The following is a 19,279-nucleotide window of genomic DNA, read 5'->3' on the forward strand; positions in this document are numbered from 1 at the left end:
TACCAACAGCCTAAAAGTTGTGACTCTCTTCCCCCGTATCCTGGACTCCAGAAGAACAGTATCTCTAGCTAGATGGAAGTGTCTGATACAATTAAGACTTGTATCAAATAGAGCATACAGTACAAGACTCCTCTTTCCTGACAGCATGCATTCAACAGGAAGTAGAGGGAAACCAAAAGCAGTATCTTCATTTTTCATTACATTTACCTACATTCAAGCTCAAGAATGTGAATGGCCCAAGAACACCCAATATTAGACGTCATCAAGAGGATATGTTTCGGAAATAAAAGAGCCTTAAGTAGCTCATTCTTAAAATGGGATAAGCTCCTATTCCTGCTTGATGATGTAGAAAACTATCTTAGGTACTTCATATGAATTTGTATCAATATAAAAGTTATATAAGATAAAATCCCACAACAGTATTTAATTTCTGCTGTTTTAGTACTAAGTCATTTAACTTAAATACATGGATGTAGATTACTCACTCACCCAGTATTTATTTAGCAGCTACTCCTCTATGCTAGGCATTTTGATACCCATGGGGAATAAAAGACAGATGCCCTGGAGAAGCTCATAGTGCAGTGGAGGGAAAGGTAAGTAAATCAGAGATTACCAACCGTAATACAAGTGCTAGGACAGAATGGGCTCAGCAGTGATAAAAGGACAAAAGAGCACCTAATTAGGGGAGAGGGTTAGAGAACATTTCAGGAGGTGACCACTGACTGCATCCTGAAGGACAAACTGGCTGCTGGCAAGCAGGCAGAGTCATGCATAAACTTTGGTTAATTCTACTGGCTCTTATAAAGATAAAACAGAATCAGTTTTGCTTTATGCTCACTTTCAACCCATTTACAACAATATATTAGCATCCCGCTACCTTTAACTTATGAAAGAAGGGAAAGAAGAATATGTACATATTTGCTAATTTTTGTAAAGAGAAAAAAACGAAGATAAATTTAAATGATCATATATGGGAGTGGATGATAACAGGATGAAAAAGATAAGGAATGAAAGTGAAACTTTTGAGTATTTATACATTTTTATAGTTTAAGAAAAAATCCAGTTCAGCCCTTGTGGCTCAGTGGTTGAGCTTCGACCTATGAACCAGGAGGTCACGGTTGGACACCTGGTCAGGGCACATGCCCACAGTTGCAGGCTCAATCCCCAGTGGGGGCCATACAGGAGACAACCAATCGATGATTCTCTACCATTGATGTTTCTGTCTCTCTCTCCCTCTGCCTTCCTCTCTGAAATCAATTTTTTTTAAAATTTTAATATAGTATATAATGTATACAACACAAAATATGTGTTAATCAACTGCTGATATTACTTGTAAGGCTTCCAATCAACAGTAGGTTATTAGTAGTTATATTTTGGGAAGTCAGAAGTTAAGTACATGGATTTTTTTTTAAATTTCTTTATTGATTAAGGTGTCACATATTTGCCCTCATCCCCCCATTCCCATCCCACACCCCTCCCCATGGATGCCCCAACCCCCTGTTGAACTTAACCATTGGTTAGGCTCACATGCATGCACACAAGACCTTTGGTGGATCTCTCCCCCCTCCCCCCACCCTCCCCTATCCTCCCTCTGAGGCCCGATAGACCGATCGATGCCTCCTTGTTTCTGGTTCTGTTCTTGTTCATCAGTCTATGTTGTTCATCATTTCCCCTAGATGAGCGAAATCATGTGTCACTAGAGATATACTTATAAGAATTGAATGTGCGACGAGCAATAATAGTTATGCTGACAGGCAAATGGATCAGTCTGTAGTGAGTTTCTTTCTGGACCAACAGTTCTTTTGAGACCCAATATCAATGTACACCAGTTCCTTATGAGTACATGTTGGCACTGACCCCTCAGCTCTGGATGGTGGACAAATGGTGGTAATGCAGGTCCGACTCCCTCTGGTTTGGTCTCGGCCGGACCCAGGGGCACGGCTTCACCCGGATCCAGGGGCCCACGGACTCACCCGGACCCGGGACCCAGCCTCACCCGGATCCAGGGGCACACGGCCTAGCCCAGACCCAGGATTCAGCTTCACCCGGAACCAGGGGCACATGGCCTCATCCGGACCCAGGGGCGCGTGGTCTCTCCCGGGCCCGAGATCCAGCCTCACCCGGATCCAGGGGCCCACGGCCTCACCCGGACCCAGGACCCAGCCTCACCCGGATCCAGGGGCACACGGCCTCGCCCAGACCCAGGATTCAGCTTCACCTGGACCCAGGGGCGCATGGCCTCACCCAGACCCAGGGGCGCGTGGCCTCTCCCGGGCCTGGGACCCAGCCTCACCCGAATCCAGGGGCACACGGCCTCGCCCAGACCCGGGATCTAGCTTCCCCCGGACCCAGGGGCGCGTGGCCTCTCCCAGACCCAGGGTCACGTGGCCTCACCCGGATCCAGGGGCCCACGGCCTCACTCAGACCCGGGACCCAGGCTCACCCGGATCCAGGGGCCCACGGCCTCACCCGGACCCGGGACCCAGGCTCACCCGGATCCAGGGGCCCACGGCCTCACCCGGACCCGGGACCCAGGTTCACCCGGATCCAGGGGCCCACGGCCTCACCCGGACCCGGGACCCAGGCTCACCCGGATCCAGGGGCCCACGGCCTCACCCGGACCCGGGACCCAGGCTCACCCGGATCCAGGAGCCCACGGCCTCACTCGGACCCGGGACCCAGGCTCACCCAGATCCAGGGGCCCACGGCCTCACTCGGACCCGGGACCCAGGCTCACCCGGATCCAGGGGCCCACGGCCTCACCCGGACCCGGGACCCAGGCTCACCCGGATCCAGGGGCCCACGGCCTCGCCCGGACCCGGGGCCAGGCTCACCCGGATCCAGGGGCCCACGGCCTCACCCGGACCCGGGACCCAGCCTCACCCGGATCCAGGGGCACACGGCCTCGCCCGGACCCAGGATTCAGCTTTACCTGGACCCAGGGGTGCATGGCCTCACCCAGACCCAGGGGCGCGTGTCTTCTCCCGTGCCCTGGACCCAGCCTCACCCGGATCCAGGGGCACATGGCCTCGCCCGGACCCGGGATCTAGCTTCCCCCGGACCCAGGGGCACGTGGCCTCTCCCAGACCCAGGGTCGCGTGGCCTCACCCGGATCCAGGGGCACACGGCCTCGCCCAGACCTAGGATTCAGCTTCACCTGGACCCAGGGGCGCATGGCCTCGCCCGGACCCAGGGGCGCGTGGCCTCACCCGGACCCGGGACCCAGCCTCACCCTGACCCAGTTCCCAGCCTCACCCGGACCCAGGGGCGCGCGGCTTCACCCGGATCCGGACCCAGTGGGATTTCGTCTTCTTGATCCCAATTCCTGTTGGTCAATTCCCTCTCAGCAATTCCTTCGGCCATTTTCTCAGAGTTCCAGGGCAGCCACCGCAGAACTCGTTAGGCGGCAGGCTCGGCGAAGCTCCGGTGTGCCCGGTGCGCGGCGGCGGGCTGGTCCGGGGTGGCTGCGTCGGCCCTTGGGTCTGCAGCGGTGGCCGGTCGCCGAGCGTGCGCACCTGACCGCTTCCGGGGCGTTGAGATTCTTGAAGGACTCGGAGGTCAGCAAGCGCGGAGTCTCCCACCCCATGTCTCCCAGGGGCTCGTCTGTCCGTGCTCGGCAGCGAGTGGAGCCTTCCCCTCAGCCGGAGACCGCTGGGGGAACTGCGCCGAGCACGTTCCAGGCCGCCATTGTGTCGCCTGAGCCGTAGTTCTTAAAGTGTGGTCTTTGGGTCACCGGCATCAGCTTCATCCCGCGTACCCCTCTCTTTTATTCTAGTTGTAGAGCATCTGCTCAGTCAGCCCTCCGGTGGTTCTGGATGGTGTCTGCTCTGCTCTCCCGTCGTAGTCTCAAAATTGTTGTGGTAGGCAGCAATCAGGCTTCTGCCCTATGCCTCCATCTTGGTCCTTGTTTGTATAGTTAAGTCTTGATTGTTGTTGGTGTCACTGGGAGGAATTGTCCTCCAGGCCAATTGACTGTGCGGACCCTCTGTGTCTATAAAGGAAGAGTTGCTGTGCGGGAGACACGTTTATGTGCTGGGTCTTGGTGCAGCAAGGCTTTGGCGCTCACTGCGTCTGCCTCTTGAATGTGTCCCTTATGCGAGTGGTTGAAATCTGGTGTCATCTCACACCGACCACTAGATGCCCTCGTTTCTGGGTCTCCAATGGAGTGTAGGTCAGCTACTGCCTGAGGCCCCTCAGCAGGAATTACAGCATCCCTTATATTTGTGACCTGTTTCGGTGTCTTCCCCTTTTGGCTGCCTCCCTATCGCTCAGCTTCCCCAATCTCCCTAGGTGGTCGCTCTTGATACCCCCCTTTGTGGGCTGAGTGCAAAGTCTTGGTGTTGTTAAGCCTTGATTGCTGTTGGTACACTGGGAGGATGTGACCTCCAGTCCAATTGGCTGTGAGGATCAGCTGTGTCTATGCCGGGAGACAGCCCCATTCAACTAGACTTGCAAAATTGTAAAAGCCTCTGTGTTCAGCTTGGATGGGGCGGAGTTACAGGGCGGAGCCTACCGCCTTGGCTTCCCGTCAGCCCCGCCCTATGAGGTTCCTGTGTCCCTCTGTACTCCCAGCAAACACCTCTGAGAGAAAAGCGCCCTGGAGTTTCGCGCGCTGCCAAACAGTCTAGTCTCTCCCCCAATGAATCTGGATTCCCAGATTCTCGCCCGGAACTGGGTTTCCGTGTAGTCGGAACTGGGGCTCACCGCAGTCTGGCGCTTTTGTCTCCTTCCCACCAGGGCGACTCAGCGGCACAGTCAACAGCCCATCCTCCGCGCACAATCCCGTGCGCGCCTCCGGTGCTCTGCTCTTCGCCGCCTCTCTGCACCTCTGCCCCACAGCCCAGCTTTCCCCAGCATGAGCCTGGCTTCCCCGGGTCTCTCCCAGAACTGGGGTTCAGTGCAGTTGGAACTGGGGTTCAGCACGGTCAGGAGCTTTTGTCTCCCTCCCGCTAGGGCAATCCAGCGGCACAGGCAACAGTCACTCCTCTGCGCACATTCCCGTGTGCGGCTCTGGCGCAACTCCTCTGTGTCTCCGCCCCACAGCCCAGACTCCCCCAGCATGAGCCCGGCTTCCCAGGGTTTCGCCCGGAACTGGGGTTCAGTGCAGTCGGAGCTGGGGTTCAGCACAATCTGGCGCTTTTATCTCCTTCCCGCCAGAGAACGCCAGCCAGGCCGTCAGCCGCCCCTTCCTCTCCGGCTCCGTCTTCCCCGCACGCACGCGGGCTCGTGTCTCCGCCCGTGTCTCCATACCTCAAGCTTTTACGGCTTCTCTGATTTTCCTTGTGGTTTTCTCTTTCCTTCTAATTGTGGGCATTTCAGTCAGCCAGCTTTCCTGTGGTTCTGGATGATGTCCGTTTTGACTTTTAGTTGTGTTTTTGAAATTGTTGTGCCAGGCTGTAGGTTAGGTGTTTAACCTATGCCGCCATCTTGGTTTCTCCCAAGTACATGGATTTTTAACTGCTGGGGTCAGTGACCCAAACCCCCACATTGTGCAAGGGTCCACTTATTATAACAACATTATAGTTACATAGAACATTTTTGTTCTTAGGAAATACATAGTGAAATATTTAGGAGTATATGATGCCTACAGCTTAATTCCAAATTGTTCAGAAAATACATACAGCCCTGGTCAGGTGGCTCAGTTGGTTGGAGCATCGATCGTCCCATACACCAAAAGATTGTGGGTTCCATTCCCAGTCAGGGCACATACCCAGGTTGCAGATTCCATCCCCAATCAGGGTGTGTATGGGAGGCAATCTACAGATGTTTGTCTCTCACTTCTTCTCTCCCAAAAATCAATAAAATAAAATAAAATAAAATAAAATAAAAAGCTCTTTAGAGTAAGGTAGTATGTTCCAGAGCCAATATTCTTTTTTTTAAAAAAATATATTTTATTGATTTTTTTTACAGAGAGGAAGGGAGAGGGATAGAGAATTAGAAACATTGACAAGAGAGAAACATCATCAGCTGCCTCCTGCACATCCCCCATTGGGGATCAAGCCCGCAACCAAGGTACATGCCTTGACCAGAATCGAACCTGGGACCCTTCAGTCCGCAGGTCGATGCTCTATCCACTGAGCCAAACCGGCTAGGGCAGAGCCAATATTCTTAAGAAAAAGAAAAAGAAAAAAAAACAGGATGAGACACAAGTAGGTTTATAGGTGTGAGTATGCAAAATAATTTATTCTTGAACTAGAGGCCCAGTGCACAAAATTTGTGCACTCAGTGGGTGGGGGAGGTCCTTCAGCCCAGCCTCTGCCCTCTCACAGTCCAGGAGCCCTTGGGGGATGTCCGACTGACAGCTTAGGCCCACAGCCAGACATCTTTAGTGCTGCCGAGGAGGCAGGAGAGGCTCCCGCCACGGCCACTGCACTCGCCAGCTGTGAGCCCAGCTTCTGGCTGAGGGACGCTCCCCCTGTGGGAGCACACTGACCACCAGGGAGCAGTCCTACATTGAGCATCTGCTCCCTGGTGGTCAGTGCACATCATAGCGACCGGTTGTTCTACTGTTATGTTGATTTGTATATTAGCCTTTTATTATATAGGATTATTATTAATTACTGTATTATTTTCCATATGAACAACTATTAATCTATTTGCCCCACCCTGTATGTGCATATATAATATGAAAGAGAAAGAGACTGAGAAACAATTACAAGTATGAAACAGACCAGGGCTAGGATTTAGAGGTTAGCTTAAAGGTCATTCAGACACTGACCCAATGCCAACCAAAAAGAAACCCTCCTAACCAGTGTGGTTCAGCAGTTGAGCATCGACCCAAGAGGTTGACAATTTATTCCCAGTCAGGGGACATGCCCCAGTTGCAGGCTCCATCCCCAGTAGGGGGGCATACAGGAGGCAGCCAATCAATGATGTTCCTCTCTCAGTGATGTTTCTCTCTCTATGCCTCTCCCTTCCTCTCTCTCTAAAAATCAATAATAATAAAAAAGATTTTTTAAAAAAGGAAGAAAGAAAAGAAACCACTGCCATGCAACCTGAGGTTGTTTTGGTCATCCCTGGAAGAGCTGGACAAGAGGCAGCTCTGTAGGACCATCCCAGCAGAACCAACAATGCTATAATTTACAAAGGGCCATCAGATGCAGGGTCCCAACTTTGAGAAAAAAGAAAGAATAAGACAAATGGGAGTCAGATGACAGAGGAGGCCCAAATTTGGGGAACTCCAGCCAGCTCTTCTTCAAGAAGCTCTCTTAACCCAACCATCTCAAAATGAATGGCCTTCTCAAAGTTCCCTAGGGCCAAGCAGGATTTATCAGCATGCTTTATTGTAACTCGTGGGCAATTAATGAAGTTATTTTTAGGTAAATTCGCTGTCCAGGAAAAGCATGACTGCTTATAAGCTGCACCTGCTAGGGCTCTGAGAGATTTCAAATTTTAGTTTGTACTTGGAAATGAAAACTAAATAGTGGCCCACAGTTTATTTGATTTAGGTTTCTGAAATCAGAACAATGAAAGATTAGAATATTGGGGGGTCAGGAGGTAGGCTTAAAAGGAAATAATGTCTTTACATAATAATGTCTACATAGCCTTGCCCATTACTAATGTTCTGTAGGCCCTGGCGAACATAACAGTAACCACACTTTGGCCTGGGAGATAAAGTCATATCAAAGATGATTTCAAGATAGAACAAAAAGAACTACATTGAACATACTTAACATTTATTTAAATGTTAACTTACCATCTGTTCCTGAACATCCCTCTTTGCTTGGGAAAACCCCTGTTGTAACTCTTCAAGTAAAACCTCAGATGCTTGGGCTCTTAGGACAAGTGCTGAGATCTTTTACCAAAAGAAAAAAAAAAAGCATATACAAAAATAGCAGTTACAAAACTGGTTATTCTGAAACAAACCCATCCATCTCTGCTTACTTAATGTACAGAATTATGTATTAGTCATCGTAACCCACCATCAACAGGTATGTGAGCATCTGCTGCGTACAAAGCCTCAGCCCTTCAGATATCACAAAGCAGTGCCTAAGTCCCCAGGATCACGTGCTGCCACACATGAGCAAACGTATGGGCCTCTAGCCACAGATATTAATCCATGTGACCTAGTCATCAATAGTAATCTTAAAAATTATAAAATAAATCAAAATAAATTTGTTTACACAGTTAAAATACTGTCCGAATTCTGCTTCCAGTAGTAGTGATTTGGATAATGTGAAGCCACCTTTCTATCAAGAATTAGGAAAATGAGACCAAAATATTGAAGACATGTACTCTTGAAGGCACTGGAAAATAAAACAAAAAAAAATCACGGAGCCCAGATCCAGAATGAGCACCCTGAGAGTGTTGAGTACAGCATCTGGAACAGCTCTTCTCTAGAAGAATGTACCAAATCCAAAAGACACAGATGTGACACTGAGAAGCTGAGCAGTGTCTGGGAGTCCAGGATCTACTTCGCAACCGTTTCCAGTCAGGGCACATACCCAGGTTGCAGATTCCATCCCTCCCCCACACCTCCTCTCTCTCATCAATGAAAAACATCCTCGAGTGAGGAGTAAAAAATAATGATCATGATTATGATAATAATAACAAAAACAAAATATAGGATAGAAGACATCTGCAACACAAATCACTAAAAGACACCAAGAAGATTATATAAAAAATTCCTATCCTGGCTGGTATTCCCAATGGTTAGAGCATCAGCTGAAACACCAGAGTCACAGGTTCAATTCTGGTCAAGAACACATACATGGGTTGCAGGTTCCATCCCCAGCCCGTTTGGAGTGTGTGTAGGGGGCAACCAGTCAATGTCTCTCACATCAATGTTTCTCTCACTCTCCCTCCCTTCTCTATTTCTCTGTCCCCCCTCCCCCATCCCTTTCACTCTCTAAAAATCAATAGAAAAAATATCCTCAAGTGAGGATTAGAAAAACAACTAACAAATCAGAAAAACAAGTAACTTTTTAAAAATTAAAAGAACACGGAGAAACCAAGATGCGGCATAGGTAAACACCTAAACTGCTGCCTCACACAACAATATCAAAACTACAGATAAAAGACAAAACGGACACCATCCAGAACCACAGGAAAGCTGGCTGAGTGGAAATTCTACAACTAGAAGGAAAGAGGAAAGTACATTGAGACTCAAAGGAGCTGCAAAAGGCTGAGATACGGAGACGGGCGCGCGGAGAGGATGGGTGGCTGCAATCATGGGCGCCTGAGTGCGCGGCTGGCTTTCTAAAGCGGGAGGGAGACGGAAGCTCCTGACTGCACTGAACTCCAGTCCCGGGTGAGACTCTGGGAAACCAGACTCATACGGGGGGAATCTGGACTGTCAGAAAAAGAGAAAGCACACTGAGACTCGAGAGCAGCGGAAGGCAGAGGTCCGAAGGTGCGCCTGCACAGAGGACTGACTGCTGAATGCACGGGCGGCTGAGTGCGTGGCTGGCGTTCTAAAGCGGGAGGGAGACGGAAGCTCTGACGGTGCTAAACTCCAGTTCCAGGCGAGTTTCTGGGAACCCAGACTCATTCGGAAAGAAACTGGACTGTCTGGCAGTGGGCGAAACACAAGGGCGGCTTTCACTCAAGAGGTGCTTGCAGCGATTACTGAGGGACACTGAGACCCAGGGGCCTCATACCGCAGGGCTGAAGGGAAACCAAGGCTGTCTGCTCCGCCCTGAGACTCCGCCCCATCCAAGCTGAGCACAGAGGTTTCTGCAATTTTGCAAGTCTTATCTCATAAAGGTGTCTGTATCCAGCACAGAAGTTCTCCCAGCATAGACACAGCTGATCCTCTCAGCCAATTGGCCTGGAGGTCAATTCCTCCCAGTGATAACAACAACAATCAAGACTTAACTACATTGCCGAAACCGGTTTTGCTCAGTGGATAGAGCGTTGGTCTGCGGACTGAAGGGTCCCAGGTTCGATTCTGGTCAAGGGCATGTACATTGGTTGCGGGCACATCCCCGGTGGGGGAGTGTGCAGGAGGCAGCTGGTCAATGTTTCTCTCTCATCGATGTTTCTAGCTCTCTATCCCCTCTCCCTTCCTCTCTGTAAAAAATCAATAAAATATATATTTTTTAAAAAGACTTACCTACAACAAGGCTGAGCATACAGTCCACAAAGGGGTGCACCAAGAGTGTCCACCTCAGGTAACTGGGGAGGCTGAGCCAATGTGCCCTATAGGATACCTACCAAACAAAGCTACTCTACCAACTCAGGGAAGCAGGTAAATGCGGAGACAAAGAAACAGATCACAAAAGAAATGGAGGAAAGCAAATGACTGGATATAGAGTTCAAAACCACGGTTATAAGGTTTTTCAAGAATTTCCTAGAAAAGGCCGATAAATTTAGCCAGACCCTCGAGGATATGAAAAAGGACCAACTAGAAATTAAACATACACTGACTGAAATAAAAAATATTATACAGAGATCCAACAGCAGAATAGAGGATCGCAAGAATCAAGTCAAAGATTTGAAATACAAAAAAGCAAAAAACACTCAACCGGAAAAGCAAAGAGAATCCAAAAATTTGAAGATAGGGTAAGAAGCCTCTACGACAACCTCAACCGTACCAACATCCGAATTATGGGGGTGCCAGAAGAAGAGAAAGAGCAAGATACTGAAACCCTATTTGAAGAAATAATAACCGAAAACTTCCCCCACCTGGTGAAAGAAATAGACTTACAAGTCCAGGAAGCACACAGAACCCCAAACAAAAGGAATCCAAAGAGGACCACACCAAGACACATCATACTTAAAATGCCAAGAGCAAAAGACAGAGAGAGAATATTGAAAGCAGCAAGAGAAAAACAGTTAGTTACCTACAAGGGAGCACCCATACGATTGTCAGCTGATTTCTCAACAGAAACTATGCAGGCTAGACAGGAGTGGCAAGAAATATTCAAAGTGATGAATAGCAAGAACCTACAACCAAGATTACTCTACCCAGCAAACCTATCATTCAGAATTGAAGGTCAGATAAAGAGCTTCACAGATAAGAAAAAGCTAAAGGAGTTCATCAACACCAAACCAGTATTATAGGACATGCTGAAAGGTATTCTTTAAGAAGAGGAAGAAGAAGAAAAAGGTAAGGATAAAAATTATGAACAAAAAATATGTCTATCAACAAGTGAATCTAAAAATCAAGTGAATAAAAAATCTGATGAACAGAATAAACTGGTGAATATAATAGAATCAGGGGCATAGAAAGGGAGTGGACTGACAATTCTCGGGGGGAAAGGGGTGTGGGGGGTGCAGGAAGAGACTGGACAAAAATTGTACACCGATGGATGAGGACAGTGCTGGGGGAGGGAGGTAAGAGCAGAGGGTGGGGTGGGAACCAGGTGGAGGGGAGCTATGGGGGGTGGGGGGGCAAAAGAGGAACAATTGTAATAATCTGAACAATAAAGATTTATTAAATTTAATAAAATAAACCTTAAAAAATTAAAAATTAAAATTAAAAGAACACAATGCAATAGAAAAAATTAGCCTAAGACTTGAGAAGGAATCTCACACACAAACAAAATGATATCCCAGTAGCCAAAATAACATGAAAATGCTAAATAACCTCAATGGTCATCAGGGAAATGCAAACTAAGCCACAGTGAAATACTATTCACACCCACCAAAATGGCTATAATTAAAATAACTAACAAAATGAAGTTTGTCAAGACTGCAATCCACAGGAATTCTCATATATTGCTGGTGAAGAGTATAAATTCATACAAACACACTGCAAAACTCTTTGGCCTTAGTATCTACTAAAGACATTTTGAACATTCTAACCCAGGAATTTCACTCCTAGGCATATACCCACCAGAAATATGTTCAACAAGCTCTATACAAAAATTTCAAAGTAGAATTATTTATAATATACCAGGACTAGAAACAACCCAAATGCTCACTGTGATATATAAATTGTGATATATCCATAACTAGTACAACTATACAACAATGAAAATAAGCATACTGCTACAAGCATCTTGAGTAAGAATCTCACATGTTGAATAGAGGAAGACAGACACAAAAGAATACAAATTGTATGATTCATTTGTTAAAATATTAAAATTAAATTAAAAAACAGACAAAACTAATCTAATGGTGTTAGAAGTTAGGACAATGGTTACCTCTGGGGAAGGGGTGATAGATAAGTGGAGGAGAAAGTGAAGGTTTCTGGTGTACTAGTTAATGTCCTATTACTTGATCTTGATATGGTTACAAGGATGTTAGTTCTGGTATGTCTGAGTTTTTATACTATGAACACTATACTTTTAAAAAGTAAAAAAAATAATAATAATAATAATTAGTATCTCTTCTGTCTGCAAGTTTGTTGTGCAGCAGAAAACCAAATAAAAAACAAAGGGGAAAGGAGAATCAGCCTCCTGGTATTCATTAATCAGTTACTTCAAATGTTGTGCTTTTTAATCTACAAAACAGATACCAGAAAAATATAGTTAAGAAGGAAAACAGAACTGACAAATCTTCAGGGCAAGAAAGAAACATTATTAAGTTTTCATAATTTTTTTATTTAAACAACCCAGTCATCCCCCCCATAGGTCACATCCTAAAAACCTCATTTACCTGATGACTTGAATCTTCAGTGCTTTGCTTTATGAAGTCTTCTAGCTCCTGTTTATCTTTCATTGTCTTCTCTAACTGGTCATTTGCTTGTCTTAGCATCACCTGTAGTTTTTTCACCTATATAATTTTAAATGTCAATTAGAAGGAAGTACTAGAATTCTTTTATAAAATGAAAAAAATCTGTAACTCCAAAATTTTTAAATTTAATTTTCTTTCTCTGAAAAAAATCACAGATTTGTCAATTCAGAAAAAAAAAAAAGAGATAAATGGCCTAATTTGATGACTATACTCTGCTTTACAGTTAACAAATCATTTTTCACATACATTATCTGCTTTTCCTCCTGGGTCCTCTAAGCTAGGACACCGGCCTCCCTGACACTAGTATATCCTCTGCCTCCAACCTACAATCCATACTAACACCAGACATTTTTTCTAAAACAAAAGTCAAATCACATTACCATTTCCCTACTTAAAATCCCTAAATGTCTCCTAAAGTCTTCAGGGTCAAATTTAAATCCCTTCAATCATTACCCCTCCCTCAGTGATGTCATCATGACCTTGGTAACTTCCTCTCCCATTATTTTATCACACACACCCTTTGCCTCGCCACAGAACTATTCATACTTTCTAGAACACATAACTTTCCTTCATAACTCTGCTCATTTGTACATCTTTCCTCTCCTTGAACACCCTTTCCTCACTTCTTTTCCTAATTAATTTTTACTCAAGTTCTAAAAGAAATTTAACTCAAGTGTTACCCACAAGTGTTACTCAACTGAGCCCAAAGTAAAGTTAGATGTTCCTGTCCCTCCACTAGTTCTGTGTGTACATCTCAGGAACGAACTATATGGAACTGATAGCTTGGCTAGCAACTCTGAAAGCTCCTTATGGGCAGTAAGTACTATGTTCTATTTGTACCTGAATACCCAAGATTCAGCAAAACGCCAAACACAGTTGAATGTCTACTGAAATGACTGTGGAGTGCAAGATAGCCCATTCCAACACCACACTACCAGAGGCTAACCTAAGTTTCACAAACAGCTTTAGAAATTTACCTTTCAACCATCTATGAAAAAATCATATAGGCAGGAAATCAATGCCAATGGCATTTGAAAATATTAAGCCATCATTCTAATATGCCTAAACTTATGTTGAAGACAAAGGGAACAATCTTCATAACAAAGAACAATTAGGAAATATAAGAAAAAAAGTATCTTTTCCTTACATATACTTTCACAAGCCTACTCTCACGAATTCCACATTATTTTCTAAGTGTTACTGAGGAGTCCATTATTAGGTACTATATTTGTAAAAGATACTTGTCAATTTCAGTATACCAGATCAACCTAATCTTAATTTCTGTGACCCTGTAAATTAACCTAATTAATTCAACAAATTTATAACAAGAAATAGAGGCAACAAGCAATGATGATTCCAAATACTGATTAATATAATATTCAATTAATGTTCCATGTTTATATACTCATGATAGTATCCCTTTTAAGCCTTGGGCAGAAGGGGCAAGTTCGTAGGTAGGCTATACCAGTGTCTCTGAAAGAGCTGAGCTGACCTATGAGGTGTTGGGCAAGCTGATAAAGCAAAGACACACAGAAGCAGAGGTTCTAGTGTGCTCCCACTGGAGATGTAACTGACATTGCATGTACCAGAGTATTTCATATTTAACAAGACGGATGTACTTCATAAAGCAAATGGGAGGGGAAAACAAATTAATTCTGCACTTCCAATGAAAACGACAACAGCTCACCAATTTGGCATACCCAAAAGAAACTCACCTGGTCTCTTGTTTCGGCCTCCTGAATCTGAATTCCTTGTAACTGTTTTTCATAATTGGAACACATATCACAACGTCTACCAAGTTTATTTCCAGCATTATGTACCTGAAGGGCACCAAAATCACCTCTTATCAGGCAGAACAAAATAATTCTACATCACAAACGTGAGGAACACATGCACAGTCTTACCTATGTTACTCAAAGTAGAACATGGAGTAAACAATTTCTTCAGGTACTTAAGGCAAGAAGTTACAACACAGGATTAGATTCTAAAAAGTCATAAGCTGTTACAAGTACGAAAGCAAAACAAGGGACATGACTTTACCACCAAGAGACTAAGTGCCACAAAACACCACATTTGAGGAAAACACAAAGCAAGCAGAAGGTACTGCACCGTGGAACTCACAACTGAAACCCAGCCAAGGAAGGGGACGGGAGGAGGAACCAGTGCCAATTACCCATTTCACCTGCTCCAATTACAAGTAGGTATGAAGCTGTTAAGTAGCACCTTCTCACATGTAGAGAAGAAAAGTTTCTTTGGGGCTTAATAAGCTGTTCTACTTACTGATTGACAGCTCCTTTAAAGAAAAGTAACCCTGGGTAAAGGAAAGCACTGGAAGTCAGAAAACCTGTATTCTAACCCAGGTTTTGCTGCCAAGTCAAAGGGGAAACTTAAACAAGTCACTTGACCTTTTGAGCTAGTTTCTTCTCCTGTAAATTGGGGACAATAATGTCCTGACTGCCTCATTATTATCAAGAAGCTCAAAGAGATGAGGTATGTGAAAGGGCTTTGTAATCTGTAAAGCACTATGCAAGTATATATTACAGGTTTTATCTCCTATATTACTTCTGAATTTACAAATACTATTAGAAGGAAAATTAACCTCATAAAGGTTGCCTTTTTTTCTTTCCCGTATTTTCCACCCCCTCCCCTTAAATTCACTCTCAGCATCTATTGCTGACAAGCATTTGCACTTCAAATATCAAGGAAAAATGAAAAAGTAGGAATCTTGGAATACATTGAGATTATAGAAACTGCAAAGCAAAGCAAATTCAGGCTCCTCTAACTTAAACTTAGCTATCCTATTCAGGCAGACTGCTCCACTTCAGAGGTGTGACTGCAGGTAGAAAAGTTCACACTCAATGCAATTAGCTAGTCAGTTCCTTCATCATAATCACCTGGAATAGCCAAAGCAGCTATGACAAGGGTCAGACAATAAGGTGAATATCCACTTGCTAACAGCATGTACATGTACTGACTCCAGGGACTATCTTCTGAATGAACAATAAATTCCGGAGTTACCCAGTATTGCTCAAAGTGATCAGGAGGAAAAGAGAAAGATAACTCACCTCTTTTTGCAGGAGATTCCATTCTGTCTCACTGACTAAGCGATAACCACTGGGGGACACGTAAGCACTTTCCATACCCTGGGTGACACTGGAGAGGAGAGACGCAGTCTCTTCTTGTTCGGGTGTCATTGCCTTGATTGCTCTTTCCTGATCTTTGGTTAACGTAAACCCACTTGGCATTTGCAGTGACCCAAGGGAGGCAGTATCAAAGTTCTCAGACACGGAATCTGCTCCTACTAGTGGTCCAAAATCTGATTCGTCCAGGTTTCCAGCAGATTTTGCTTTGTAGTTATAGCCTAAAGCTTTGGATTGCAGTGAGCCTGAGGTTCCCAAGCTGTCTGTAGACTGTGCTCTCCTGAGTCCGTCTTTAAACATGTCATTGTCCAATTTACTGAATGGATCTCCAGATGGCAACAGTAAATCTGCATCTAAGGAATGGACTGAACCATGGGTACTATCTAAATGCTCCTGAAATGTGAAAATACATATTGCCACATTAGAAAATTCTCTGTATTTTCAAAAAGGAAAATTACCATATACTAAAAGAATTTTACCACATGTTACACATGATAACCATTAGTGTGTTACCTTCACGTATTTATTGAACAAACATTTATTGAGTACCCTCTATTTGCTTGCTGGACACTAAACCAGGAACTTGGGATACATCTGTGAGCAAGATACAACTTGCATCCTGTGAACTCAGGATACAACTGTGAGCAATCTCTGCCCTCAAGATGCTTCATGAAAAACTAAACAAGTAAGCAGGTGATCAGAACACTGTATTTAATAAAATGTGACCCTGTAAATTAACAGGTAGCTCAAGGAGAGGAATTTAGTTCACACATAAGCAGTCAGAGAAGGTTTGCTGAAATTCACTGCTGAGTATGTTGAGTGTGAGATGCCTGTTGTATATCCAAGTGGAGATGTCCATCCAATAGAGGGACATTTAAGTCTTTAGACAGAGACTTGGGAGTAACCATCATATAATGATAATTCAAATCAGAGCAGCAAATCAGAACACTTAAGATAATCGGTAGGATGAGAAGGTCAAGGGCAGAACCCTGAAAAACACATTCTGGGGATGGAGAGAGGAAGGAGTAGCAGAGTGGCAGAAGTGAAATGAGGGTAATGTGGTATGCCAGAAACCATGTTTCAAGCATGATGTAACTAACATGTTAAATGTGGTACACGAAGTGAAAGAAGCTAGATGCAAAAGTTATATATATCATTTGATCTCAAATATATGAAACGTCCAGAATAGATAAGTCCACAAAGACCAAAAACAAACAAGTGGCTGCCAGAGGCTGAGAGGAAAAGAGAATGGCGAGTGACGCCTTAATGGATATAATGTCTTCTTTTGGGGGTGATGAAAATGTTTTGAAACTAGACAGAGGTGATGGCTGAGTAACATTGTAAGCATATTAAATTCTGCTGCACTTTAAATGGTTAACTCTATGTTACATGAATTTCATCTCAATTTTTAAAAATGTGGTACAGCACATTCTCAAAGTGAAAAAGGGCACCAGTGCCATTCCGTGATGCAGTGACACAGCTAGTGAGGGTTAGAAAAAAAGGAAAATGCAGCAAGTTTCTCTTAAAACTAAATGCACTCAAATTAAAGTAGTAACCTTTATTTTAAGATAATAGCCTTCCTACTCTTTGTTGTTAAACGTCCTTCCTTTTATGAACTAAAAAAGATTGTGGAATAACATTTTTTTAATGTCTAAAAAATGTCCTTACTTGGTAAAATAGTTGACAACTTTTATGTTAAGTTCTTGATTTCTTTCCTCTTTGAAATTCGGATGACTAAGGAACATAAATCTAGTACATATTAAGTGGCTATGGCAAAGGTCCCAAAAAAGTATCCTAGTAAGAATTGGGAACCCATTCTGTGAACTATGAAGGAGCCTAACATCTAATGCTATCACATACAATGCTGCTGTGACAAAGAGGGAAGGGGACAGGGCAGAAAAACAGCAGACTGCCATGATGGTAACAGCATAAGGAACACTTCCAGGAGAAGTGTAAACTGTTGTGGTGTTTCCAAAAGATGATTCAACAATATGTTCTAATACCTTACAAATGTTTATATCCTCAAACTCAGCAGTTCTTTTCCCACAAACTTATACTAACGAAGTAATCGGGTAAGTTCATATGATTTTTGTACAAAAAAGAATTATATAGGGTGTCCCAAAAAAATGTATACACACTTTTTTTCTGATAGCTCAATTGATGTTTCTTTTCAGATTTAACCCACTAGAATTAATAATTAGTCAAAGTGTGTATACATTTTTGGGACAATGGACAAACTTGACTATACTATATCAGTGTGCAAATAGTGTACCTTTATTTTCTACATTTTACAATGTTTTTGACATTTTGGGGTCTTACTGGCCAAGGAGAGACTGCCCCTCCCAAGCTAGGTAATTCCTAGAATATACAACTTGCCTGCAAACATGCCTTTCATATACAAATCAACTAATCCTGAGTCAATACCTCCAACCAATTCCTTTATCTGACTCTTACACACCAAGCATTTCCCCTACCCCAAAGCCCACTAGACTTATTCATACTAGCCAATTGGATGCTGTTTACCCTTCCCTTTTCCTCAAAAAAACCACAATGGCTCTAGGGCATGCTTTGCCCTTGCTCCCGTTCTGCCTCATGACCAGCTCTGCTGCTTCCCCCGGTGGCTCACCTGGTGTACCACATATGCTGGTCCACGACTCTCATTTCCAAGAGGAATGTGAATACCATTAAACTTTTCTTTCCCTGGCATTGACCTCTCCATGTTGTCACTCAGTGACTTTTACAAATTAAAACCTGGGCATAAATCAATCAGTAGGAATTATGGTACATTTACATGCTGAAATATGTCAGCCATTATGTTACCTTTTTTGGAAAAAAACATTTACTGATGTGTCAAAACCTTTAAAAACAGATTTAAGTGTGGGGGCGGGGAATGATATATGACACAGTATGTAGAGTTACAATTGGATTATGTTTAAAAAGTGCAAATAGAAACACATATACTTTAACTTTGGGAATGAAAACAGAAAAAGAGGGAAAGGAGAGGTACATGGCAAAATATTATTGGTGGCTATCTCTGGGCAGAATTGCCTACCGGTTATTTTTACTTTGTATACCTTCCTGTATTTTCCAAATTTTCTATAATGAACATATATACCATTGTAGTGAGAAAACCATATTCTAAGCATAAGGTTAAAGATATGATGTCCTACAAATTTAAATGTTTTTATCAATAAATATGACTAAGTTTCCAAAGCATTCCATATTAACTTTAAACCAACAGGCTAAATTGTCTTAATTCTCAATTTGAAACAAATATTCAAAATATCAGATCTGAAAGTCTAGAAGATACTTCAAATGTCAGGAAATAATGCTATATACAATATATCATAGATCTGTTAAGAAAAAATTAAAAAAGGCTTCGTTGCAAATCACAAAAAAATCTCCCTTTCCTATATTCCTGCTAAAATATTTTTGGAAATGTTTGAAACTTTTTCAAACATTCCTGGACACAGGACTGCATGACACAGAAACCACATAATATTTGGCAGTACCCGAAA

General features: G+C 43.9%; 1 protein-coding gene across 2 annotated transcripts in view; it reads right to left on the minus strand.

Annotated features, from left to right (window-relative positions):
• RABEP1 (rabaptin, RAB GTPase binding effector protein 1) overlaps window positions 1–19,279 on the minus strand; it is a 106,643-nt gene that overhangs the window by 11,561 nt on the left and 75,803 nt on the right. For both annotated transcript variants that reach the window (XM_079797067.1, XM_079797066.1), the window contains 4 exons: window positions 15,687–16,154; window positions 14,337–14,441; window positions 12,544–12,660; window positions 7,697–7,795 (listed from right to left, as the gene is read on the minus strand). In XM_079797067.1, coding sequence (XP_079653193.1) covers window positions 7,697–7,795; window positions 12,544–12,660; window positions 14,337–14,441; window positions 15,687–16,154 — 789 coding nt within the window. The remainder of the gene's footprint in view (window positions 1–7,696; window positions 7,796–12,543; window positions 12,661–14,336; window positions 14,442–15,686; window positions 16,155–19,279) is intronic.

The sequence above is a fragment of the Cnephaeus nilssonii genome, assembly GCF_951640355.1.
Source record: "Cnephaeus nilssonii genome assembly, chromosome: 19".
NCBI lineage: Eukaryota > Metazoa > Chordata > Mammalia > Chiroptera > Vespertilionidae > Cnephaeus > Cnephaeus nilssonii.